Source organism: Accipiter gentilis, chromosome W, assembly GCF_929443795.1.
Source record: "Accipiter gentilis chromosome W, bAccGen1.1, whole genome shotgun sequence".
NCBI lineage: Eukaryota > Metazoa > Chordata > Aves > Accipitriformes > Accipitridae > Astur > Astur gentilis.
Genome location: NC_064918.1, coordinates 15,444,231 through 15,471,394, shown reverse-complemented (window position 1 = coordinate 15,471,394; position 27,164 = coordinate 15,444,231). Strand labels below are relative to the sequence as shown.

The window sequence follows — 27,164 nt, the reverse complement described above, 5'->3', positions numbered from 1 at the left end:
TTGCATTGACTATTATAACCTTGCTTTAATTACTCACTCTTTGAAGACCCTGAGGACATTTAAAACATGGATTTCAGATCAAAATGATCACCACCCAAGTGGCACCTGGAAACAGGGTGAATCCCATTCCCTCATCTGATTTCACAGAGGCCTCATGACAACTGAAACAGGACAGAGGTGCACCATTGCAAAACCAACTGAGGACACCTACTAAGTCACACCTCTGCAGTTTGTTTACACAAAGTTCCCTGAGTGGAAATAAGACTCTCTCGCAGTCTCAGTGCACAACATGCTCAAAACACTGCCTTTTACTCTGCAGTATGTGGGCATAACCAAAAGATGGAGCAGGGTGAAGGAGCTTCTGATATGGGCAACAAAACAACCCTACGTCACCCTGCCTCACTCCCCCACAGGGAGCTGAGAAGAAATGGTACACATGCACCCAAAGGCAGGAACTCAGCTCCACTGGTGGAGCATACCACTACCGACCCTGTGGGGGCCTCTTCGCCCCCTTTCTGCCAGCCCGCTGTTGGATCGTGGTGTTTCAGGCACTTGAGGCTGTTGCCTCGCCCTGCAGGGATGGGGGTGAGGGGCTGCGCTGAGAGTTAGTCCCCAAGCAGCGATCCCCCCAGGCCACCTCCCCCCAGTTTATATACTAGGCATGGTGTCACATGATATGGAATATTCCTTTGGCCATTTGGGGTCAGCTGCCCTGGCTGTGTCCCCTCCCAACTTCTTGTGCCCCTCCAGCCTTCTCGCTGGCTGGGCATGAGAAGCTGAAAAATCCTTGACTTCGCCTAAACACTACTTAGCAACAGCTGAAAACATCAGTGTGTTATCAACATTCTTCTCAAACCAAACTCAAAACAGCACTGTACCAGCTACTAGGAAGAAAATTAACTCTATCCCAGCTGAAACCAGGACACTTGTGCCTTACTCTTCCAAGTACATTTAGTTGGCTCACAGAATTAGTTCCTGAAGAAGTTTCCCATTCAGAAGGGCAAGGTTATGATTTCCTTCGTTTGTAACTCAATATTGTAACACTGTACATGCTACATGGATAGCTGCTGTGAAAAAGATCAGAAAATTTAATTTCTTTCTTAGTATGGGAAAGTTACCTGACACTGTATGGTTCGATACTCTTTGTCTTTCTGGTATAATATTGTAAGGTTTCATATGCAATACAAGTGAAGAAAATATGTAAAATATATGTTCCTATAATTTTGCTACATAAAAGAAAAGTGTGAGGAATCAGTTTCCTGGCATGCCTAGGCCTCAGGTGTCTCTTACGGAACAGATTATATTTCTTTTGGCATGAGCTCAAAAGCAGACCAAAGACACTAGTAGAAGCATCATTTATAGCATCTGTGACTGGAGGCTACGTAAAATTGTCAGCTCTTCAACTTTGCTTTTACTCCCACTAAGCCTTCTGCAGACTTTTATTCCTTCCAGTTTGGAGGAGAGTGTGCTGGTTTTGACTGGGATAGAGTTAATTTTCTTCATAGTAGCTAGTATGGGGCTGTGTTTTGGATTTGTGCTGAAAACAGTGTTGGTAATACAGGGATGTTTTCATTACTGCTGAGCAGTGCTTACACAGAGTCAAGGCCTTTTCTGCTTCTCACCCCACCCCACCAGTGAGTAGGCTGGGGGTGCACAAGAAGTTGGGATGAGACACAGCTGGGACAGCTGACCCCAACTGACCAAAGGGATATTCCAGACCATATGACATCATGCTCAGCATATAAAGCTGGGGGAAGAAGAAGGAAAGGGAGGACGCTCAGAGTGATGGCGTTTGTCTTCCCAAGTGACTGTTACACAGGATGGAGCCCTGCTTTCCTGGAGATGGTTGAACACCTGCCTGCTGATAGAAAGTAGCGAACAAATTCCTTGTTTTGCTTTGCTTGCATATGTGACTTTTGCTTTACCTATTAAACTGTCTTTATCTCAGCCCACGAGTTTTCTCACTTTTACTCTTCTGATTCTCTCCCCCATCTCAACATGGGGGGGGAGTGAGCGAGTGGCTGTGTGGTGCTTAGTTGCCTGCTGGGGTTAAACTAGGACAGAGGGGAAGTTCAGCTATGTTCTTTCACAATTTGCAACATGATGTGGAAGGATCCTCTGCTTTCTCTGACTAATTTCAGGAAGCTAATATATCATTAATCAGCTAAATTTCATATATTAGGATAAAGAAGTTCATATTCTGCAAAAGAAATACCAAAGCCTATCGGGGAAAAAAAATTAAACCTGTCAAACGTGCGTCAATTTACTAGGTGCACTGATTTTAATAGCTGCATCTGCTTTTCACTACTACTACTGACTACAGTTGTCATTCATACCACTCCTACAGCTCCACCTACAGCAAATTACCCTGTGCATTGCTGTATCCTGGCAGCTGCTCCATGGTGCCTGGATCTCTAACACCACTGTTACTGTTTCTCTTCTCTTCCCTTCCATCTGTTTCTGAATGTCGCCTACTCTAATAGCCCTGATTAGAGAAGGTGAGGAAATGCTTGCTCAATACAGTTATGCCGGAATGTTTAAGTAAAATACAAATAATGGAAATGGATTTGGGCTGTATCTTGATTCTGTTTGACCTGAGAGCATGGCTTCTATGGCAGTTAAAGCTCTATCACTCCCCTTCTCAGCTGGACGGGGGAGAGAAAATATAACAAATGGCTCGTGGGTCGAGATAAGGACAGGGAAAGATCGCTCAACCAATTACCGTCGCAGGCAAAACAGACTCGACTTAGGGAAAATTGATTTATTGCCAATCAAACCAGAGTAGGGTAATGAGAAATAAAACCAAATCTTAAAACACCTTTCCCCCACCCCTACCTTCTTCCCAGGCACAGCTTCACTCACGGATTCTCTACCTATCCCCCCCAGTGGTGCAGGGGGATGGGGAATAGGGGTTACCATCAGTTGTCTCTGCAGCTTCCTCCTCTTAAGGGGCAGGACTCCTCACACTCTTCCCCTGCTCCAGCATGGGGTCCCTCCCACAGGAGACAGTCCTCCACGAACTTCTCCAATGTGGGTCCTTTCCACAGGCTGCAGTTCTTCACAAACTGCTCCAGCATGGGTCCCTTCCACAGAGTGCAGTCCTTCAGGAGCACACTGCTCCAGCGTGGGTCCCCCACGGGGTCACAAGTCCTGCCGGAAAACCTGCTCCAGCATGGGCTCCTCTCTCCACAGATCCGCAGGTCCTGCCAGGAGCCTGCTCCAGCACAGGCTTCCCACGGGGTCACAGCCTCCTTCGGGCATACACCTGCTCCAGCGTGGGGTCCTCCACGGGCTGCAGGTGGATATCTGTTCCACCGTGGACCTCCCTGGACTGCAGGGGGACAGCCTGCCTCACCATGGTCTTCACCACAGGCTGCAGGGGAATCTCTGCTCTGGCGCCTGGAGCATCTCCTCCCCCTCCTTCTTCACTGACCTTGGTGTCTGCAGGGTTGGTTCTCTCACATGTTCTCACTCCTCTCTCTGGCTGCCGTTTCATTCTGTCCCAACTTTTTTTCCTTTCTTAAAAATGTTATCCCAGAGGCGCTACCACTGTCGCTGACTGGCTTGGCCTTGGCTGGTGGCGGGTCCATCTTGGAGCCGGCTGGTATTGGCTCTGTTGGACATAGGGGAAGCTTCTAGCAGCTTCCCACAGAAGCCACCCCTTTAACCCCCCTGCTACCAAAACCTTGCCACACAAAGCCAATACAGTGTGTGTGCAAATAATAATGATTAGTCAGAAAACAGAATTTGTACTGTAAAATTAGATTTAAACAGAGGGAGTTCTGTTACCTGATCAGAAAGTAACTCCCAAAACACACAAAGTATGTTTAGAGAGGAGACATTGCTTTATTCTGCGCAGGGTGCAAGGTGGAAGATTTCCACAAATTGAGCACTCTTACTGAGGTTTTCAGTCCATACTTATACGCTACAGCTAAAACACCACTCCTATCTAATACATATGTTCCACCTAACTATTGCATATTCATTATGCTGAGCAAGCATGACATGTTGTTCTCTTGAGCAATCATCCCAGAGTGTTCTACACCTGCGAGGGGGTCTCCGGTGGTCCTTTGGGAAAGAAAACCCCTACTCCTTTTGTCTTTTCATGGTCATGCGTCACCTGAGGACACCAGGGTCTTTGTTTCTCTTGCCAACCCCTCCTTTCTCAATGCCTAAGGAGGATGTATGTCCTTAATTAGCAAGTCTGTGGCTCTGAAATGTCCGTTATCTGGTGCCTTGACTATTATCCAAACACTCCTTAAGCATTCTCTACTGTAAGCAGAATCTTAAACTAGATAAGCTTTATCTTGAGTACACATAATCTAAACAGTCCTTGAATAGGAGGCATATCACACTTCTCATGTCTTAGGTTTTTTTCTTTAAGCTATTGCCGCTGCCTTATTTGTTAATCAGTCTTTTGAAGGCTTGAGGCCAACAAAGAAATCTATCCAGTGGTATCTCCCCAAAGTTAATTGGCTATAAAAGCTGGTTAAGTGTTTACCAGTTCTACCCTCTTAGTGAACTAGGATATTCTGAATACTGTAAGCCCAATTACATACCTTAAATGCTACTGGACTTCTGTGTAGAGGAATTGAATCAAACTCTGATTCCCTTGGGAGGAAAGGGTTTACCCTTGTCTAGTTGGATTCCTCCAACAGCTGTCTCTCTACCCCTAGAGAGAGAAGAGAGGCAGTAGTACATTACTAAGTTACACACTTGGAGATATTCAATATACAGCATTTTTCATACAGATGGACAATGACATTTCTGACATTTCAGAGTTCATATATGTTGTTGTTTCAGCCCAGCCAGTAACAAAGCATCATGAAGCTGCTTGCTCACTCCTCGCCACCCTGGTGGGATGAGGAGGAGAAAAGCTCGTGGGTCGAGACAAGGACAGGGAGGGATCACTCATCACTTATGGTCATGACGTGCGGAAAACAGACTCCACAATCAGTAAGATTGTAAAGTAGGTATGTTCATTCAGCGCTGGGCAGCACAGGGGGTAGTCTCACCAAAGTCGTGCACACCTGATTTGGCAGTTCACTTTAAATTTATACAGTCAAGTGTTACATATACATAGAGTTTCGCAATACGCTTATACATAGGCATTACCTATCCCCACTTCATATTAAAATTAGCTCTAGGAAGTAATTTCCATAGTCTCCTTTCAACTGCGCTTGTGCAGTGCCTCCTTATGGTGGTCGTGAAGATGAAGGCTGTATGTCTTCTTCACGGTGAACTCTTAACCTTCTGTCCCTGCGCAGACTCAGTTGTCCCTTGGCATTTGTCCAAATCCCAAGGGAGGTCTTGGCTGGTTCTTGGAGTCGACTGCTGCTTCTTATCAAGGACTATCTCCTGTCCCAGCCAGCCTCAACAATGCAAACGTTAAACATCACTTCTCATCCCCTTGGGCCATGTCTACCTCTATTGAAACTTCTTTAACTTCATTATAAGCTAGATAATTATTAAACAATTCCTATCTACATTCATAAATCTACTATATCTACTAAAATTCCTTTGGTTCCCCGTCTCAGTCATGGGCAAAAGACAGACTCAACTTGGGCAAGAAACAAAATCAATTTAATTTACTACCAATCACATCAAAACAAGGATAATGAGAAGTAAACACCAAATCTTAAAACACCTTCCCTCCACCCTTCCCTCCTTCCTGGCTCAAATCCACTCCTGGTTTTCTCTACCTCCTCCCCCAGTGGCACAGGGGGATGGGGGTTGCAGTCAGTTCATCACACTTGTCTTTGTTGCTCCTTCCTCCTCAGGGGGAGGACTCCTCACTCTTCCCCTGCTCCACCGTGGGGTCCCTCCCACAGGAGACAGTCCTTCACAAACTTTTCCAGCCTAGGTCCTTTCCGCGGGCTGATCTTCAGGCCCAGACTGCTCCAGCGTGGGCTTTCCCATGGAGTCATGGCCATCTTTGGGGCATCCACCTGCTCCAGCGTGGGCTCCTCCCTGGGCTGCAGGTGGACATCTGCTCCCCCACTCCCCTCCATGGGCTGCAGGGGCATCCCCTCCTCCAGTGCACCTACTCCCCCTCCTTCCCTGATCATGGTATCAGCATAGGTATTTCTCTCACATTCCAATCTCTTCCCCCGCTGCAAGTTTCCCTTCTTAAATCTGTTCTCCCACAGGCACTACCACCGTCACTGATTGGGTCGGCTTTGGGCAGAGGCAGGTCTGACTTGGAGCAGGGGAAGCTTCTAGCAGCTTCTCACAGGAGCCACCCCTGCAGCCCCCTTCCCCGCTACCAAAACCCTGCCACACAAACCCAAAACAATATACTGCTAGTTTTTAACTATCACGAGTAACTATCAAGGTTTGTCAGAATATCTGATTTGTGGATTCAACTGTAGGTGTAAATCTTAACCTAGTGCAGCTTATTTATTTGCATCCACAGGTTGTTCCAGCCAAAGGTAAACTGGTCTGCTAAATTAATAATGTATCTTGGCCAGTTCTGGGTACAGCATGTCTTATCTCCATCTATAAATTTAAGTCTGTGCTTCTATTTTTAACTATGTACATATCAATCAGTGAAAACACTTGTTAAAGAATTTACGAACGTGAGTTTCTCTAGGTTTGCTTTATTAACAACTCAGAGTTGGGCCACCACCGCAGTAAATGGCAACCCTCCAAAAGTTTCCAAATCTTATATACCCTTTTGCCACCCATTGTCCCAATCCAAAGTCTCTGTAATTTCCCAGCCAAAGTCTCTGTAATTTTCCAGTCGATTCTCTGTTCTCATATCGTTATCATCCATCATCTTATCTCATCCATTCTCCATTCTCATGTCTTGGTTCTTCTGGGATTGGTGGTCACAGGCAGAAAGTCTCCGGTCATCATCATCAATTATCTTCTTACACTTCAAAGGTACCTATGAATTTCTAAAGAAACTACTCAGGTTATTTTATTAATTTATCTTGTTCTAAAGTTAATCACTTATTCCCATGTCTTAGGTCTAAGATGTATGATCTTTTCTCTGTTGATTCAGCTTGACTGGATTCTAAGCCAGCCATCAAAAGGGAGTCTCATAGAACAATTCTGCAGCTCCTAGATATTGTTTTATATGCACCTGTATTCTATTAATCATATCTAAACCAATATCTAATCATTAGTTATATGTCTAATATGAATAGTCTTAAAACAATAAGGCGAATAATCTTAAAACAATGAGGCTTAAGGCCTAGTTCCTTTTACAATTCCCTCCTTTTGTTTTTCATCGCACTCCTGCGATCCTATTAACTCCACATTTAATTTTCTATCTTCTGTATTATCCTAGAACTACAACTTATACAGCATTGAAGCAACACAATCACACATACTACTACAATTATAACGACAAGTACTATTACAATTAACTTTTTCACCCAAGTGGCCAAATTTGGAAACCAAGATGTTAACCAAGAAAAGATGTCAGAAAATCCCCAGGATGTATCATGTCTTTGAATTTGTTGCATCGTGGCACTAACCTCCCAAATTTTTTGGACATCTTTCATTAATTCTCCTGATCGATCAGTATACATACAGCAGCTGGTATTTAAGACAGTACAAACTCCACCTTGTGAAGCCAGAATCATGTCTAAGGCCATTCTTTTTTGGATAGTCATTTTTGAAAGTTTGGTTACCTCTTTCTGGAGAGTAGAAAGCCCATGTGCAGTTGAATTTGCTAATTTTTCAATTTCCCCAGAGACATTTAAGACTGCTTTCTCTAATTCACTTATTCTCAGAGACAGAATTAGCCATCTAACAAATGAATGAAATCCTGTTGACCTTTTAATCAAGGGATTTAGTGTTCTTCGAATTCGAGTTAAAAAGTTTCTATGCCATGTTGCACTTGAGACAGTTTTTGGATGAATTTCTAAATCTGTAGACATAACTCCTAGGGTACAAATTCATCCCCAAATTGGAGGCAGAGCTTTGTAAGCTTTGTTTCTGCATAACCAAAAAATACCCAAGTCCTCAGGTGCTCGCCAACTTAAATGCAATCCTCAGGTAATAGATGTCATGTTTTGGCATTGGGTCTGATTTCCCACAAATGAGTGATTTTTGCATAAGTGTTGGTTATCAACACTTGGGGGATAAAATCTCTGTACACAATGGACTTGCGAATAGTTTCCTGAATTTGATACTTTAATTTCCTAAATTTGTTCTTCATAAGATTCAGAGAAAGTAGTGTTATACCAGTACTTTTTCCAATTTGCACTTCTAGGGATTGGAATTCCTACTAATTAAAATCCTTGATTCACTGTTTTTGGTAGAGCAACACAAATCCAACATTCACTTAAATTTAGATTATCAATAAAAGATTTCATCAGTGACAAGTGCATATTATTGGTCCAGGCATTTTTCTACTTGGTGAACATCCCTATGTTTCTGCACCAACTGTTTTGACACATTCAGAGATGACATGTTATGATATGAATGGGAATAACCCATGTGATGGTGCCAGAAATTCCCCCCAAAATCAAGTTTCCATTTGACTATTACAATCCTGAATTTAAAAGTAAACCAATTGCTCGATAAATAAGAATCGATGACAGCACCAGTCTCCATTATCATAAATTTTCCACATTTGATGGTCAAAGCATCATGTCCCAATTCCCCATGTTGGCTCCTGAAGGTGAATATGATATATAGGATAAGTTCTTGGAATGCCATATCCCCACCGCCATTTAAGAAAGCCATAGTTGTCGGACCAAGTATCTCATGAATCGTCAAATCTACTTCTAACATTGGCACAGAATTTGAGAGAATTGAACAGTGGATAAATAGGGCCTCTCTGTGAGATCTTCGGATAACTACCCGAAAGAATGACCTGTCCAGGCTTTCCCTGTAAGCCTGTAATTTGGCCCGAAAGTTGAGAAGAACAATCACTATATATAACAGGTCTATTGGTACGGGCATCTCGATAGCGCAATGCAAATTTTGTCCACAAGGTGTCGCTCCAGGGTAAAATGCAACAAGTACAAAAAAAAGAGTAATACTTTACAATTGTCCATTACGCTTCAGATTTTTTGTGGGCATGTGAATGATGAATCCAATTTTCTTTCCCCGATACCTTAATGGCATAAAAAGAAGTTAGTAAAACAGTATAGGGTCCTTCCCATTTTGGTTCAAATGTGTTCTTTCTTTTGAAATTCTTTATATAAACTTTATCCCCTGGTTGTATATCATGAACTTGAATTTCAGGGCTAATTCCCTGATACCAATAAGCATGGTTACGCATTTGAAAGAATTTTGTAAATACAAAAGGTATTGTGTTACCTGTTCCTCTCCATCCAGAAGGCTAGTTTTTGCTGGCACATACATACCTGGAACAGCAAGTATTCTCCCAAAAAGGATTTCAGCTGGAGAAACTCCAATTGGTTGCCTCGGAGTATTCCTAATATCCCACAAAACCAAATTTAGAGCCTCAGGCCATTTCAAACCAGTTTGTTTACATACTTTCACTAACTTTTCTTTTAATGTTCTATTCATTCGTTCTACCTGTCCAGATGATTCCGGGTGATGTGGAGTATGAAATCTATTAAAAATTCCCAAAGAATTATAAATCTGTATCAGAATAGCAGCTGTAAAATGACTCCCTCAATCTGTATCAATCACTTCAGGAACCCCATACCTTAGAATGATCTCTTTCAACAAGACTTTTACTACTGCCTTTGAATCATTTTTCCTGGTTGGGAAAGCCTCCACCCATCCTGATAACTGATCAACAATCACTAACATGTAAGAGTACCCCATTATTTTTGGCATATATGCATAATCAATTTGGAGTTTTTGAAAAGGAAAGGTGGCTGGTGGTCTTTTCCCATTGGGAGGTTTAATTTGCACTGAAGTATATTGTCCGCAAAGCTTACATCCTTCACAAATTCTTTTCGCTGCTGCATAAATTCCCGGGGCTGCCCAAAGTCTCTGAATTAGGAGGGCTAGGCTCTCTGGTCCCCCACGGGTTCTCTCATGATGCCACCGCGTTATCAGCAATAAATACCTTTTTGGAAGGAGAGGTTTGTTGTTCAGAATCCACTGCCCTTCTTGTCGCTGGGCTCCCAACCGAGTCCATTGCTGTTCTTCCTCCGGGAGGTCTTCATACAGCTTATTCATATCAGGGAGCTCCAATGTTGTTCCATGTTGTGACAGAGACATAACGGACACGACCTGTCATGCTGCTGCTCTAGTGGCTTGGTCAGCTAAAGAATTTCCTTTTGCGATCATGTCTTGTCTCTGTGTGTGTGCTTTTATATAAATCACAGATATCTCAGAGGGAAATTGGATTGCTTCTAAAAGGTCTTTGATCTGTTGTCCGTGAGCAACAGTCTTTCCCGCTGAAGTCAGAAAACCCCTTTCCTTCCATAAAGTCCCTGTAGCATGGCATACACCAAAGGCATATTTAGAGTCTGTATAAATGTTAACTCTAATTCCATTTGCATACTTTGCAGCTTCAGTAAGAGCAACTATTTCCGCACCTTGTGCACCCAAAAGTGCAGGCAAAGATCCCACCAGTAGTACCTGTGTTTCTGTGGTGATGGCAAAACCAGTACATCTTCGGCCTTCTTCCTAGTAAGATGAGCTGTCTGTGAAGAGGTTCAAGTCGGGGTTATCTAAAGGTTGATCTCTCAGGTCATCTCACGGCTTGCTGGTTTCTTTTACGAGATTAGCACAATTATGGTCATCTTTTTCTCCATCAGAAGGTAAAGGCATTAAAGTTGCAGGGTTTAGAGTGTTGCACCTTTCCAATTTCAAATTATCAGCCAATAAAAGAATTATTTCATATCTATGTGCTCGTTGCGGAGACAAAGCTTTCTCCGCGTATTGCTTTAACAGAATTTCTACCTCGTGAGGTACACAAACAGTTAGTGGATGACCTAAAACAATTGTTCTGGTTTTCTCAACCATTTCAGCTGCAGCTGCTATTGCTCTAATACAAAAAGGAGTTCCTTTAGTCACTGGATCTAATGTAGAAGAAAAATAAGCAACAGGTCTCTCATGCAGTCCTAAAGCTTGTACTAACACTCCCTTTGCAACCCCTTTTGCTTCATCACAATATAATCTAAAAGGTTTTGAATAATCAGGAAGCCCTAACGCCGGGGCAGATAAGAGTGCAGCCTTTAAAGTACAAAAGGATTTCTCCCTCTCAGTACCCCAAGCAATTGGTTCTATTTCCTCATTTTGAGTTGTTTCATGCAAAGGTTTAGCTATTTCACTGAATCCCGGTATCCAAGGACGGCAAAATCCTACCTGTCCCAAGAATCCTCTCAACTGTTTCTTCGTCACTGGCCTCGATATTTCTTGAATTGCTCGGACTCTTTCAGGGTCCACTTCTCGTACTCCAGGCTTTAATATAAATCCTAAATATTTTGCTTGCTGTTTGCAAAACTGCAATTTAGATGGAGATGCACGGTGTCCTTTTTTAACAAGTTGAATACACAGATATTCAGTATCTCGTATACAATCATTCTCAGTTTTACTTGCCAATAACAAATCATCAACATATTGCACCAGGACAGATTTTCTTGGAAAAACTAAATCTCGTAAATAATTTTTCAGAATCTGGGAAAAAATCGTTGGTGAACTAGTAAAGCCTTGTGGTAACCTAGTCCAAGTAAGTTGCTTCCCTTGCCAAGTAAAAGCAAAAATTGGTTGGCTTTCTCCAGCAATCGGAATACTAAAGAAAGCTCCAGTAAGATCAAGCACTGTAAAATACTGCACCCATACTGGAATCTGGGTTAAAATCAAACTAGGGTCTGGTACCACAGGGTGTGGGGCAATTACATGCTCATTTACTACCCATAAATCTTGAACAAATCTATATTCACATCTCCATCCTTATCCATCCTGTTTGCTTACTGGCAAAATTGGGGTATTATAGGGACTACGACACTCTCTCAAAATCCCCTTTTCCAAAAAATGCACAATTTGTTTTTCAATGCTGGGAATGGCTTCAGTTATAATTGGATATTGCTGAACTGAAGGAGGAGTCCCTCCTTTTGTTTTTATCACAACTGGTTCAGCAGATTTCAATAATCCTACTTCATCTCCTGATGTACTCCAAAGTTCTCTGGGAACTCTAGCTAATTCAGGTGGTATTTTTGAATCACTATGATTTTGTTCTTTAAATTCAATTACTTCAGAACCCATTATAATTAATTGGATTCCTGTAGGTGCCAAAGAGATAAACGTACCAAATTCCTGCAAAAGGTCTTGTCCCAGCAGGGAAACGGGAGAGTTTGGAGAAATTACAATTCTTCCCCAAACTAATTTTCCATTCAAAACAACTGGCAGAGGAGTAGACAAATATTTTATCTCTTCCCCTACCACCCCCTGTATCATCACAGTTTCATTTGACATCTGGGGGACTTCAGAGTTTAACAAAGATAATATCGCTCCTGTATCTACTAGGAAAGTAACAAGAATACCATTTACCTTTGCAGAAATCTGACCGTGCTCATCTACCTTGATTCTGACAGGTTCCATTGTTCCTTTTTTAGTTCCCAGGGAAGAGGAATACCATTCTTTACTGTGAATGAGGTCGTGGTGGTCTGTCAGGTGGGAGTCCTCCTCGGGTTGCAACAGGTCTCAGTGGGCACTCTCTTTGCATATGTCCTAAATTTCCACAATAAAACCACTCTAAAGAGTTAGCGTATTGAGAAACAGGAGGGGCTCTACCTTGCGCCCCTCTTCCCCTAAATCTTCCCTGAGTGAATCCCCGACCTCTCATTCGTGGGTTAAAATTCTGAGTAATTGCTGCTGCTAACAATCCAATTTCTCTCTCCTCTTCCCGTTCTCGTTTTAATTTCTCCTCTTCCTGTTTTTGTTTCTCTTCAACTCTCCCATCAAAAACAAAGGCAGAAATACTTAGAATTTTAGCTAATGTCTCACCCTGCCAGCCTGGGATATGTTTCCTAAAATATTTACTTATGTCTGGAGCAGATTGATCTACAAAAACGCTAATAGCTAAAGGCTCCTGGAAATTGTCACAGGTCATGCCCCATATTTCATCAAAGTTGCTTTCAATCATCCCCAGTAATCACTTGGATGTTCATCAGGTTTCTGCCTACATTCTAAAACCTTTTTCCAATTAGTTACTCTCTCACCAGCTTGGTGAACTGCCTCTATTAATTGTTGAATGGCAGTTTGATGAGCCCTAGCTCCTTCTGTGGTTGTAACATTCAATTGTGGATCTTGTTCAGGCCATGGGTTTAACCCCTGGCCTCTCTGAGCAATTTCTCTATCCTTTTGAAAAATCTTTCCTCTGGCTGAAATAATTCTAGCAGCAGAGTCCTCATATCATTCCAATTGGGGGTATAATCAGTGACAATTCCTGATAACAATTGAGCACATTTTTCAGCATCATCACGCAGCCGAGGCATCTTTGATTGCCAGGCTACTAAATCACCTTGCTTCCAAGGTTCATGCCTCATTATTGCAGTTACTGGAGAAACTTCAGCAGGTGCACCCGGTCCTGCACTCGGGTTTGGGATGTAATCCAGACGCATTGGATACATGCCAGCACCTTTTGAGAAAAGCTCAGTTTCCTCAGCCTCAGGGGCCGAGGGAAGTAAACTTTTCCTCATTTTCAACAAGGGAGTTTTTCTCCTTTGTTGTGCCCAATTATACCAAATATACCAATAATCAATATCTTGACTTCCGGAGTCTTCCAAAATCATCCTCAAAAATTTTTACTTATGAGGTTTAAATGTTCCCTTAGGAGGCCACTCATCCATTGGCCCTCCTCCTCTATTTCTCATCAGGAACGGCCATTCCTCTTGGCACAACATTATCAATTTCTTTTTTTGCAACATCTGTGCCAAGGGTATCTTTTTCCAATTTTCCAAAACCTCAGCAAGGGGCGTCCCCCTTTCAACGCTGGGTGCTAACCCCATTTTTCTTAACTAATTTTTGCAAGTTTAAACACAGGAGTTTCCCAGGATAACTTTTGTCTGGAATTACCTGTGCCCAAGTCTAGTAGGTGAACTCACCTGATTATTTCTGCCAGCAATTGAGTGTTGGTAACAGGTTTGTCCAGAGAAATATCCCATTGCTCTCTTTCCCTCTTGTGTCCTAGAGTCCCATCTGGGTCACCAATTCTGTTAAAGAATTTACGAACGTGAGTTTCTCTAGGTTTGCTTTATTAACAACTCAGAGTTGGGCCACCACCGCAGTAAATGGCAACCCTCCAAAAGTTTCCAAATCTTATATACCCTTTTGCCACCCATTGTCCCAATCCAAAGTCTCTGTAATTTCCCAGCCAAAGTCTCTGTAATTTTCCAGTCGATTCTCTGTTCTCATATCGTTATCATCCATCATCTTATCTCATCCATTCTCCATTCTCATGTCTTGGTTCTTCTGGGATTGGTGGTCACAGGCAGAAAGTCTCCGGTCATCATCATCAATTATCTTCTTACACTTCAAAGGTACCTATGAATTTCTAAAGAAACTACTCAGGTTATTTTATTAATTTATCTTGTTCTAAAGTTAATCACTTATTCCCATGTCTTAGGTCTAAGATGTATGATCTTTTCTCTGTTGATTCAGCTTGACTGGATTCTAAGCCAGCCATCAAAAGGGAGTCTCATAGAACAATTCTGCAGCTCCTAGATATTGTTTTATATGCACCTGTATTCTATTAATCATATCTAAACCAATATCTAATCAATAGTTATATGTCTAATATGAATAGTCTTAAAACAATAAGGCGAATAGTCTTAAAACAATGAGGCTTAAGGCCTAGTTCCTTTTATACACTGATCCCAGTAGGCATTGCTTCTATTCTAAGGAAAGCTGCATTCTACTTAATTCAATGAGAAATACTTGATTTCTCCTGATAAAGTCTCTATTTTCCATAAACATTTAATTATCTGCAATAAAACACATTGTGTCAGGACAGATTAAAGATAATGCATTTATTAAACTTTGAGAAAAACAAAAAAACCACTAACATAAGTTAAATAGAAACTGAAAAGACACATCTATGGACTGGCGTAAAATGCCTTGTGTGACCAGTAAAGTACCAAAATGGCATTCTGAGTTTGACTGAGGTATTTAACTAATTTTGGCAACAAAAACAGAGTAAGAAACTTCTTCCAAACACACACATAGGCATTACTTCCATTAGCGTCTATCATATATGCAATTTTATATGAAACTAAATAATGTAGCTGTTAGAAAAATATAGCAGCAAATTAGCAGAATATCTAATATACATTTACCATAAAGTATGTGCTAAACTTAAAAATCCCACCCAATAGTTGGGCCCAGTCCTGTAGCCCTTGGTCACAAAAAGAGCATCAATGAGTTCAGTGGGAGACATCATGAGCAAGACTTGCATTTGCTGCACTTCATACATTTCTGTTCAGATCAGAGAAATGAAATGAACGTCCCTATTTGCTTTCTAAGAAGAACCCTGCTATGATGGAACTATGGCGTAGGAAGGTAACTTCTGAAGCAATAACAGTTCATTGCAAAGCTCCGTCAAGAGAGCTTTCCCACAAAGTTTCCATTTTCTCACCTTCTGAATGTCTGCCTAACATGGTCAGAGGAGATGCTGTTAGGCTGCAAAAATGATAAACACTTTTGAACAATACTGTATTTGATTCCCTCGTTACACTTAATTTTTTAAATCCTGTTATAGCTTTAAAAATGAACTGCTGACCAAATCCTGAAGTCCTTCTTTTATTTTTTTAATCAAGACTTTATGTGGCACAAACTAATAACTGTAGTGATACCTTTGGCTGTAGGAGGGCTTCAGAAGTTGGTCAAATGTGAAAAGATAATGCTGCTAAGTCGCCAGAGCTTATTCAAAAATTTTCAATGAAAGCGTAGTTGCACACTGTTTAATACTGTGGTCAAAAAATCTTGCTTATAAAATAGTATATTATTAGCATTAACCAGAATCTGATGAAAAATAGAAACATTTGCCCAAATATTTTTTATATTTTAATGTTTTCTACAAAACTTTGTTTAATGTATATTTCTATATTAGTTACCATAAGAAAGTAATAGAATCAGTTACTGTAAGATTCTACAATATTTGAAAATTTCTCTATAGGTTTCTTTGGAGGTATACAATGACTCTGTAAAAATGTATTTATTCTTTTTGCTGCAAACAAAACTTTCATAAAACAGAAAGCTCCTTTTTAAGATTGCAGCAATTATATTCCTTAGATGGGTCATCATAATTAACCTACAGTGTGTACTGTAATAGAAAACATTTATGTTTTTATGACTAAAATATTAACATATATTTTATTAATTTATATAAATCAAAATAGATGTGTTTTTGTTATGCAAACTATTTTTGTTTTTTTTCACCTATATGTTCAGTTCCCAATTATTGATATAAAGATCTCTGCCAACAGCATGGATTTTACTAAATTCTTAGACTTTAAACCACCTGATTTTTAGCTTTATCAAAAAGCATGATTTACTGTACATTAAACATAGTAATTTCAATGTTTAGTATCACAAAAATCAACACCCACAAGAACAAGTCACTGCTAGTAAAATAATCTCAAGACAAATTCATAGATAATATTTACAGAACACAATAGGAATATTTTGATGAATATTGTATGTTTCAACATTTCAGATAAAATTATAAGAACCATGAAAAACTTTTAGATTTCATTTTGGTTTCAGCATACAAGCCTGAGCTGACTCTGCTGTGAAATACTGCACACACCTAGTCAAAGAAGAGCTACAGCATGATTTTGTTCAGCTGGTCTGTGCTCACATAGCCACAAGACATGTTAAATTCCTTGTCTGGCACAGGCAGTGCAGTTGCATTGAGCACAAGAGAGTGAATGATATGAATAGATGTATAGTCTAGGACAGGCATCTCTGAACTTGGGGTTTCTGCTGTTGAAGCTCCAAGATTGACAGCAGTAGTGGTAAGGCTCTCTGTGGTGAAGTAAGCGTCCTCGTTATAGCTTTGCTCCTGAATATGCAGCTCATCCTCTTCGTGGGAAGTCACAGCAATACATTTTTTCACATCTTCTTCACAGAAGTAGGCATTGTCCATGGTGAAGTTTTGTTCTGTGCAGCTTTCACACTGTGCTCTCCCCACCTTGGATTTCTGCCCTGGTGAAAGTACAACACTGCCTTCTGGAGTAATATTGCTCACTTGTGTGTAAAAATCAGTATCTGTCAATGAATTCTGGTTACTTAGCTGGGTATGGATCGATGGTCTAACTGAGTCAATGCTGTCTGCAAAAGGTGGCCACAACTGGCTATTTTTGGACTGAGTATTAGTATGCGGCTGTTGGGTGTCTGTGTCAGCAAGACTTTGAAGTGACTCGCCATTATCTTTCCTATCAAGGCACAAGAGATCCTCTTCTTTTTCAGTTACCTTTTTGAACTGATCAATATCAGAGATGGCATCACATGTGTCACTTGCACTGAAGTCTGTCTCTGGAATATCTGGTTCACAACAACTAGCCCGTCCAGAATCATCATCCTTTGCTCCCAAGCAACACTGTGATTTCAGATGATCTTCATTCAGGAGCCTGTCAGTATCTGAGACTCTGTTCTTTTCTTCGGGGTCTTCTATGTCCAACTCAATAAACTCAACCCACAAGTCATCATTGTATAGATGTGTCTTGTAGCTGTCATGGCTGGCTAAGATGGAGTTCACTTCATCTAGCTTTCCTTTCTATAAAGCAATAAAAAAATAATGTTATAAAGGAAAGAATGAAAATGCTTGTGCTTTTTATGGTGTTAAGGAAAGGTAACTGTAGCTGATGTAATAATTGCAAAGTGTGGGGTTTTTTGTATTTTATGAAAACTAATTCTGTGGCAACTACCCCCATGTCATAATTTTTTCCTACAAAATTGTTCTGCCTGGGACAACAATTGTCACCTGCTACTACTACAATGATTCCCACTGTAGATTTTAGAGCACAATATTACCTTCAAGAGATCTGGGTCAATCCCTTTAATCTTTGGAACTGGCACAGGAGGAAAAATCAGCATTTTTAACCTGGAAAAATAAATGATGGCTTTTAATTGACAGTGGTCCTTTATGAGGAGTTTAGAAAGAAGAGAGCTTTACATTGCATTTATACTTATTTACTTCAAAAATGAAATGTTTGAAGATTCAACTTCAAATAGTGCTAAGGAAAGGAATGATTGTTTTCTCTCATTCCAAATAAAAAACAAGTTTTCTGCAGCCTTCTTTATTGAAATCACATACATTTATGTGGGAATCCATTTTGGACTCCAGTCTTTGATAATTTAATGCTCTATAGAAAGACAGTAAATTCCTAGAGCACTGTCAATAGTTTCCCTTTTCACATAATTTTCAAAGGAACCTGACACAATCTTTTTTTCAGGGACAAAGTAGTCTTGCATAAGCCCAATAAATTTAAATAGAGGAACAGAATAAAAAGGAGTTGGTGAAGAGTGAATTACTTTAGAACTAACAAATAAAACAGAAACACAACTTCAAAAATTTAAGCTAGTATTTTGCCATCTCTATGACACTTCTGTTTTCTAAATTATTAATGTAACAAGTAATATATAATAACAACAGGGTTTTACCCTTGTAGATAAAGAACTAGTAACTTGCTTATGCATGTACATACTGTGGAAATAGATATTCTAATTCTTCATAAACTGAATTTCTAATTCTTTGAGAAAAAACCCCACAACCAAACAACAAAAAAGAAAACCCAAATAGAAAGATGATTTTTCCATTAATAATAAACCAACAATAGTGGGTCATGCCTATCTCCTCCATTTTACCTCCTTGCTTCTTTTGCAAACAGATAAACTGTACTTCCCAAAAGGAAAATTCAGCATTCTCTTTATACTGAGTTACTTGCCTATTTTAGAAAGTAAGATGTGGGAATGGTAGATCCAAATCCAAATATTAGTTTTGCTGCATTGTTAGTGACCTTGCTGAGGTCCAGGGAGGATTAGAGGGATCTTAAGAAGTGCTACAGGGAAATTTAGGCAACTTCTGCTTAACTATGGCAGGTCCAAATTCCCCAGCTATTTTTGTTTTTGGCAGACCCTCAAAGTTCTACCCAGCAAGCCTCAATGAGAGCCAGAAATCCAGTAATTTTCCACCTAATCCCTGGAGGGGCGGTGTTAGCTGTGCACTGGCTGGGCTTTCAGAGTATTAGTTTAAGATTTATGCTTACAGTTGAATCCACAAATCAGCTATTCTGACAGGATTGGGCACTGCTTCTAACGAAACAGACAAAGGATTTTACCACTCACTGCTTGGAGAAATCATTCAGGAGGGAGAACTATGCCCTGCTCCTCGCATAATTCAAGCCTACATCTCTCAACTCTAAAAGAGTATGGCCTAACCCTATGGCATCTGTCCTAGGGAGCCTGGTTCAGATCTTGTGAGATCAGAGTTGAGGAAATTATGAATTGATATCTTTTCAGATACAGGAGGAAACTGAGCCTGGATATTTTGCATTACTGGAAACCTATGCAGCCTGCTCTTCTGCAGAATACATTGCCACTCCCACCACTGCGTGAACCAGTTTGAAGGAAAGGGTGCAGGCCCATAGGTCCAGAAAAACTTTCCAGATGAAGGGTCCCCAGTGGAGAAAAGCCTCCTCCAGCAATCATGATTAGCATGGAAGATATTAATGAGCTGTGATCAGACATGCTTCAGCCCTCAGGATCTTCTGTGATCAAGCCACTCCTTGCTCAGTGTGCTGACCTTAGTGACCTCCTGGTCCCATGTGTGAGTTGTTCTTGCCCCATTCTGACATATCTATCTTTTGTCATGCATTGTATCAGGAGCCTTGCTCTTAACTCTGGAATTGGTGTGCCATTGCAGGTAGCAGCTTCCTTAAGTTAAGCACTGATAAAGCATAGTGCTGCTTGCCTAAATTTTTTTTTGAGCTGCTCCAACTGCACCATCTTGTTTTCATTTCAGCGACTTGTCCTTATGCTGGTATGTTCAAAACACCTCAGTGTTCATTTTTGAAGTATATATACAAGACCACTGACAACATGCATGTGTGCACTGGGGCTTGACTGTTGTGTTGCTCCATAGTCTAGGACAGTAATGGTATGACATCCAAGCTGAATTATTCTGCCAAAACTCATCTCTGAACACACATTTTAGGGGATGAATTCACTTTGAGACCATTTTGACATTTTTATATATGTGTCATTGTGTCTTTTTTATAAATTACACAGTCCTAAGCTTTGTTTTATTTTATTCCTGTTACTTATAGGAGCTGCAGTCTATCCACAGAGACCAAATACTGCCCTATGACTCAAGCTCTGTCCCTTGGCTCAATGAAGAAATAGTCAGAGATTAGTGGAATAGTCCAAGAACAAAAACATATATATAGACATATGTTTGTGTGAAACTTTTGAACAGTAAATGGATAAAAATAGTATTCCCAAAATTTGAATGGACTAAAAAACCAATCCCCTTCATAGCCTAAGTAAATACTATAGTATAAAATGTTCTGCAATCTAAAAGGAACAGGAGCTGTCAACATAATCAGATTCTCACTGCTGAAGGCCTAGTGCGTACATATGCTGGCATCCATGTAGCTTAAGACGATGGACAACAATCCTCAAAATAGTTTCTGGTCCCCCAGATATGAAAAAAATTCAAGCACTCTAATTTTTAAGCTACAAGTACATAAAATCTGACAAATAAAAACTCTCTACCTTGGTTGTTTGGACAACAGGATTAAGATCACTGATACAGCCAGCCCACATGCTCCAAAGATAACAACTAAGACCCATGGAAACTCAATTTCTGAAACAACAGAACAAAAAAATGTTAGCAGGAATTTGCGTCTCCATTACATCTTTAATTTCAACCTTGTCTTGTGCTGCCTGAGGATTCCAAAGTCATAAAAACTCATAGGAGAATCTTTGGTTACTTAAATGTGAAAGTTCTGTGTTAAGCAGAAATAAAAATACCCTTTTGGTCTCAACAGTTTCTATATTGCATTTGTGAGCTCACTGAGACTCCTTGCAAAGACAGACTTGAGTTTTTTAATATAAACAAGATCTTAATACAGACAATATATGTAGCAAAACAAGCCACAAGGAACATTCTGCCTGCTTGGAACATGCTACCAGTAGTCCTGATGGCATATAATGCCACAGACCATGTTACTGCTTGTTAGCCCAAGCTGAGAGAACATTATTAATAGCATGCTAAATCATAGACAAACTAGTCTTCTCTCACAGAAACTAAAATATGGTGGTAGCATAATACTATTTCTAAAGGCAGAACATTAATTATGTTGTGAACCTCCAATTGCAAAAAAAAAATAATAAAAAAAATATTTCTCCCTTTTATTTACCTTGCAGGTGGCTACAAAGAGAGACTTTATGTCATTGAGAAATGTGATTTGGTAGGAATGAATAACAATGCTGATAAATGAAATGTTTTATCTTTTAAATACTGGCAATTCCATCATACTTAAGCTGACACTGTAGAATACAAAGTATAGAAATATTATTCTGGCTGTAGCCTTAGATTCTTCTCATTTGTTCCCAATTTTAAGTTTGCCGTACAAACTTCACTCATTTTTTGGGCTAAGAAATACTGTACAGGAAGCATTAGAATTCTATACATGAACTTAATATACAGTCTTTTGGACAAAAAAAATAATAAATTCAGGCATCAGTTTTAGCCCTCTACTCTCAGCTTAGATTTTGACTGGACAAGTTTTCATGCATGAATATTTAAAGTCCTACTTGGATATGTCTGTTAGGTCCCTAATTTAATGGTGTCCTGGTTTTGGCTGGGATAGACTTAATTTTCTTCCTAGTAGCTGGTACAGTTCTGTGTTTTGGATTTAGTGTGAGAATAATTTTGATAACACACTGCTGTTTTAGTTGTTGCTAAGTAGCACTTATCCTAAGTGAAGAATTTTTCAGTTTCCCATGCTCTGCCAGCAAGCAGGTGTATAAGAAGCTGGGAGGGAGCATAGCCAGGACAGCTGACTTGAACTAGCCAAAGGGATCTTACATACCATAGAACATCATGCTCAGTATATAAACTGGGGGCAGTTGGCTGGGAGGGGCAGATCACTGCTCAGGCATCGGTAAGCAGATGGTGAGCAATTGCATTGTGTATCACTTGTCTTTTCTTTGGTCTAATTTATCTCTTTTTGTTATATTCTTTTTCATTACAATTATTATTATTGGTATTATATTTTATTATTATTGTTCTTATTATTGTATTTTATTGTATTTTATTTTAGTTTCATTATTAAACTGTTCTTATCTCAACCCACGAGTTTTACTTTTTTCCTGATTGTCCTCCCCATCCCACTGGGTGGGGAGAGGAGTGAGCAAGTGAGTGGCTGCGTGGTGCTTAGTTGCTGGCTGGGGTTAAACCGCGACAAATGGGGAACCAGTAACTCCTTGTCATGTCAGTGAGACCTGTGAACGTCCAGCTGCTTCAAAAAGTTAGAATATTATATTTGAATTTAAATACTTAACTTTTAACATGGAAAATTTCAATTTTAATTCTATGTTCCTGAGGGTAAAATACAAAACAAGTAAGAATAAATTTTGCCAGACCGTCTTATGGTTTCTCAGTTTTCCTTTGGAAATTTCCAACTTATGTCCCAATTCAGCAATGCAGTACATGGTGGAAAACTGATCCATCAAATCAGATCACTGCTGCTGTGTGAGATGTATAGATATGGATCAACTTGCAGAATCTGGGTTGTAGTGATTGAAGAAAACTGTGCTCATATGATGGCCTTAGATTTTCATAGTATTTTAATTTTGTTCCTATAAAACCTTGACAACTTAATGCAGCTCATATGAAAACCTTGACAAAATAATGCCACGTGGACAGAACATTAGCTCTTCATATAAATTAGGAATTAAAAGTAGTAATACAAAGAGTTAAAAAGGCCAATCTAGCAAGATTTTGAAAGATAAGAGTTATGGGTGGTTTTAACACCTCCACTAATACTCTGGAAAATTAAGTGAAGCAGCTTGTTAAAATAACTTGCTGAAGAGTTCATATTTTGAAGAGTTAATTTAGTAGCTCAGACCTGAGAATGCTTTAGGAAAAGGCACTGTCTCATTCTTTTAATAGAAAAAATGTGGTGCTCAATGGCTGTTTCTTCTTCTGTCTTTAATAACACTTTAAAAACCAGTACAAGACAGAAGCAAGAATCAGAAAAATACTGTCCTTGATAGTATTGGGCAAATTAGAAAAGCTCATCATTCTGGTAACAAACTTAGCCAGCAGTATAGCACTTTAATAAAAGTGACAATTCTTCATTACTGGAGTGCTCAGTTTACGCAATGAAGTATGAGATTTAACTGTATTTTCGGCTCTATAGGATGTGCAACAGCAGTTATTATTTCCGATTCTTAAAGCTATCCATATTTTTGCTCTCTGATGAACTGGGAAAGTCTTGCTGAGTTTACATCTGAACTTGTATATGGAATTTGTACACTCTCAATCTCACTAAATGATTTTCATGTAGTAGGCTGAATTATCAATCCATTCAAGCATACAACATCAAAAGTAAGGAGAACCCCCTCCCAAACCCAACACCCAAAAGACAAAAAGACAGCAATGGTTATAAAAACACTTTGCTGCACTTTGCTTATTTACCTTCAGCACAATGAACAAATTCAACACCTGTTTGAGAAAAAGTTACATAAAGGATTTCACTGAACTCCCCAAATTTTTCGGAGGTACGTTGTCTTGACCGGACTCGTATCTCATAATCTCTTCCCATCTTCAGAGAGTACAGTGGAACCATTGTTGAGAGCCTGGGTTCTAACTGTAAAGACAGAAGGACTGCGATTTATTTGCTTAAGTTGTACTGGCAATTTTATACTACTTCTTGATTTCAGAAATAAACATTTTACTACTTGGAACTGTAAGGATACCATGAGAAGAGTTCAGAGAAAATTCATACCATTTACTTTCAACTTAATAGCTATGAGGCTTTGCTGTGATTCAGGGTACCAAAAGTGGAGAATCCAAGCTCTCTGTAAATACAGTCAGTGAAGAAAGGCAGCTGCTCCCAGTTACATGACATAAGTAGGTGGTGTGAATATCTCCCACTGATCTTATCAAGTTGTAAATCCTTTTTATTGTTATAACACATTACTGACTTCACAATGCCAAAAACCTTGTTGAAATAACATAGAAGTCTTAAAATTAGTGCAATAACCATTACAGAATTAATTTTAAGAAGAAAAATTATCTAAAGGCCTTCTAACCTGTATTGCGTCTTAGAAATGTATTTATTTGGAAAAGACTGCATAGCTCCCAACATCTTCAACTATATATAAAATGTGATAATGGAGACTCTGGGATAGCTGGCATCAGATTGTCGGTCTTGAGATTTCTATATTAAGTATTAACTGCAACATACTTGAATACTGCTGCATATCAAACTATGTAGGAAGTCACATTGGAGGTCTTAATATGTGAAATCTCTCTTTTCTTCTATTCCTTCTCTAAGAATATGTATTTTTCTATTCTATTCTATTTTAACTCCAACAGCCCAACACAAGTATATAAAAATAAGGAAAATGCACAAAATAGAAATGCACGTGGCAGATGTTATATTCTACTTTTACTTCAGAATCAAGTATGATACTGGCAAAACTCATCATGGGCTAAGAATTAAAACACCTGGAAAACAACAGTCATTGGGGATTTGAAAGAAGCTTGAACAATACTATCCTATAATCACTGTAGCTGTGTAATCTAAATTTGAGAACATTCTGTTGGTAGCTACAATCTGTGGAGTTCTCATGATCCCTGGTGGCTCCAGATTCAAGTGTTCTGAGAACCAACCAGTCAGATTTTGGAGGAGGCAGTGATCCAACACAAATTGCTTTTCTCTGCTAGTGGTTGAGCACAAGATCCTGGAGAACCATCACTCTACATCACAGAGGTTTTTAACATGTGAAAATAATCCAGTTGGAAAGTGTTGGGAAGGGAATACAATCTATACTAGTCCAGTTTACTTATTTTGTGCTATGAAGCCACAAAGAAATAGTACACTAAAGTTTTACAGTATATAATTTATTTTTTTTTCTGAAATAATTAGTGGAAATTCTTAGGAGAGGGATGCTGGACCACACAAAATTTTATGTACCCCAAATAATGGTGGCACTTGGAAAAGGCAGTATGCAGGCCAAAATAGAGCCCTGAAAAATATGAAGTAGAATTACTGTAGCTGTACACCTAAAATTGCAAAGGTTGCTAAAGAACAGATAATCGATTAATGGGCAGAATGTCTCTAGTCCATCAATGGACTAACAAAACTTTATGTAAGATACCTGGATGGAGCAAGATGTATAGACTGGGGAAGGTACAGCATGAACTGAATAGATGAATAGCATTTATGATATGAATTAAATAAATTAAAAACCATATGAGAGAGACACGATAAAAGATAACTAATAAAAATGCATGACAACATATAGAAAACTCATTTAAAATATGTGAAGGGGAGCTTGGAACCAGACAGCTGGGTTGATGGACTTATTGCAGGCTGTTCAGTTAATGTACACAGAGTGATGCTTGTGATTGCCATACTAAAGAAACATGTGACAAACCCGCTGTCACACTGAGCTGTGTGACTGCGTTGCCTGTGTGAGTCTGGCCCTGTAAGAGGGGGTTAACAAAGACTGTGGAGCAACTGTTTGTCACTAGTCAGCTGGAGCCCCTGGGATGCTGGGAGTGCTCTCTGGGATGGGGGCACCAGAGGCAGAGGCTGGCCCAAGCATGACAGGCAACACAGCAAATAAGGCAATGACTTTCACCAACTTTAACAGAAAAATAGTGAAAACTGGGAGATGGGCAGTACCAGGGAAAGGTTCAGAGGTACCCTGGGGAAAGCATAGCACAGGGTTGGGCACCCATACAACACAGTATACCACATGGAGGTATTAGGCTGTATATCTAATGCAGTGTAGGGAGCTGAGTTTCGCTCCCCCAAACTAGTAAGCCCTGTATCTCAGCCACAGTGCTGTATGGACAAAATGATGGTGTTCAGCTCTGGAGTTAGTACTCCATGCTTCCTTGCCCTAAGGGCACTTCACTGCAGTGTGAAATGGACCTTTTCCAGCAGAAATACAACAAGATAACGAGAGCCAGCAGAGTCCTCCCTGGTCCAGCCCTCTTCACTGAGGACTGAGCTGTGATCACCAATTTCATCCCATGTCAGGTGGATCTGGGCCTGTTGTGGTTTTTTTTGTTGGGTTTTTTTAATAAGTCAAAAGATCAGCCCAATATAAAATATGATAAATAATTAAAGGAAAATTAGACTTTCAAGATTCCCTATCATGTGTACATTTTTAGGCACTTCATAGTTAGACACTTCACTACTAAGTCATCATTCTTCACTACTGCTCAGATGGTGTGTGTTTTCACACCTTATTTGAAAAACACAGCAGCCTCACAAGGTCTGTATAGCTATTGCCATTCATGACTAGTAAACTTGGATAGACATAAGAGGGGACAGAATTTTAGTCTAGTGAATGTAATGGGCAACACTTCAAGTAGTAGAATTTAAAAAAGATACCCAGCAAGGAGCTACTAACAATGATTAAAGTTTTCCAAACTGTGAGCCAGATTAAATTTGGCTCTGTCTCATGAACAGCCACTATATGAGGGTAGGGATTTTATTGTTTTTAGGAAGTTTCTCAGTAAATAATTTTGATCCTCTTATCACTATGACTTATTGTTATAACACTTTACTAATTAATGTTTTAGTCCTCTTTCAATTCATGTTACCTATTTTCAATTAGTAAATGGATTGAAAAAAATGAATGATATACATGAAAAATCAAACAAGTTCATCCCAAAACCTCTAAAAAAATTGCAAACAAGTCTCAGTAAGTACAATTTAGAGTACTATAAATTCATTTCTGTATCAATTTTTGTATCAGTTATATGTACAAAGCATTATGATATATTTAAGCAAAGATTATCCTTTGTGTATAAACCCAGTAATAACAGTATAACTGGACATCTCTCTCTTTACTGCTTCAACACTCATTACAGAAGATATTTGTAGCAAAGAATGCAAAGCGTGAAATCATTTCTCCAATGCTGTTATTGGGAGTCTTGTAATTGTCTCAGCCCAGACCAAGATTTTGTTTGAAAAATTCTCTTTTGTGCTCTAACTGATAGTGTCTCAGGGAATTATGCCATGTTT

The 27,164-nt window shown here is 39.7% G+C and overlaps 1 protein-coding gene across 12 annotated transcripts in view; it reads right to left on the bottom strand.

Annotated features, from left to right (window-relative positions):
• Positions 1-6,567: 6,567 nt before the first annotated feature.
• LOC126035273 (growth hormone receptor-like) overlaps positions 6,568-27,164 on the bottom strand; it is a 190,468-nt gene continuing 169,871 nt past the window's right edge. For 7 of the 12 annotated variants that reach the window (XM_049793660.1, XM_049793661.1, XM_049793657.1 and 4 more), the window contains 4 exons: positions 23,594-23,765; positions 20,662-20,752; positions 17,920-17,989; positions 14,745-17,662 (listed from right to left, as the gene is read on the bottom strand). In XM_049793660.1, coding sequence (XP_049649617.1) covers positions 16,709-17,662; positions 17,920-17,989; positions 20,662-20,752; positions 23,594-23,765 — 1,287 coding nt within the window. In that variant the 3' untranslated portion in view covers positions 14,745-16,708. Of the gene's footprint in view, positions 6,900-14,117; positions 14,441-14,744; positions 17,663-17,919; positions 17,990-20,661; positions 20,753-23,593; positions 23,766-27,164 lie in introns of those variants that run through there. The other 5 variants (XR_007504891.1, XM_049793663.1, XR_007504890.1 and 2 more) reach the window with 5 other exon arrangements.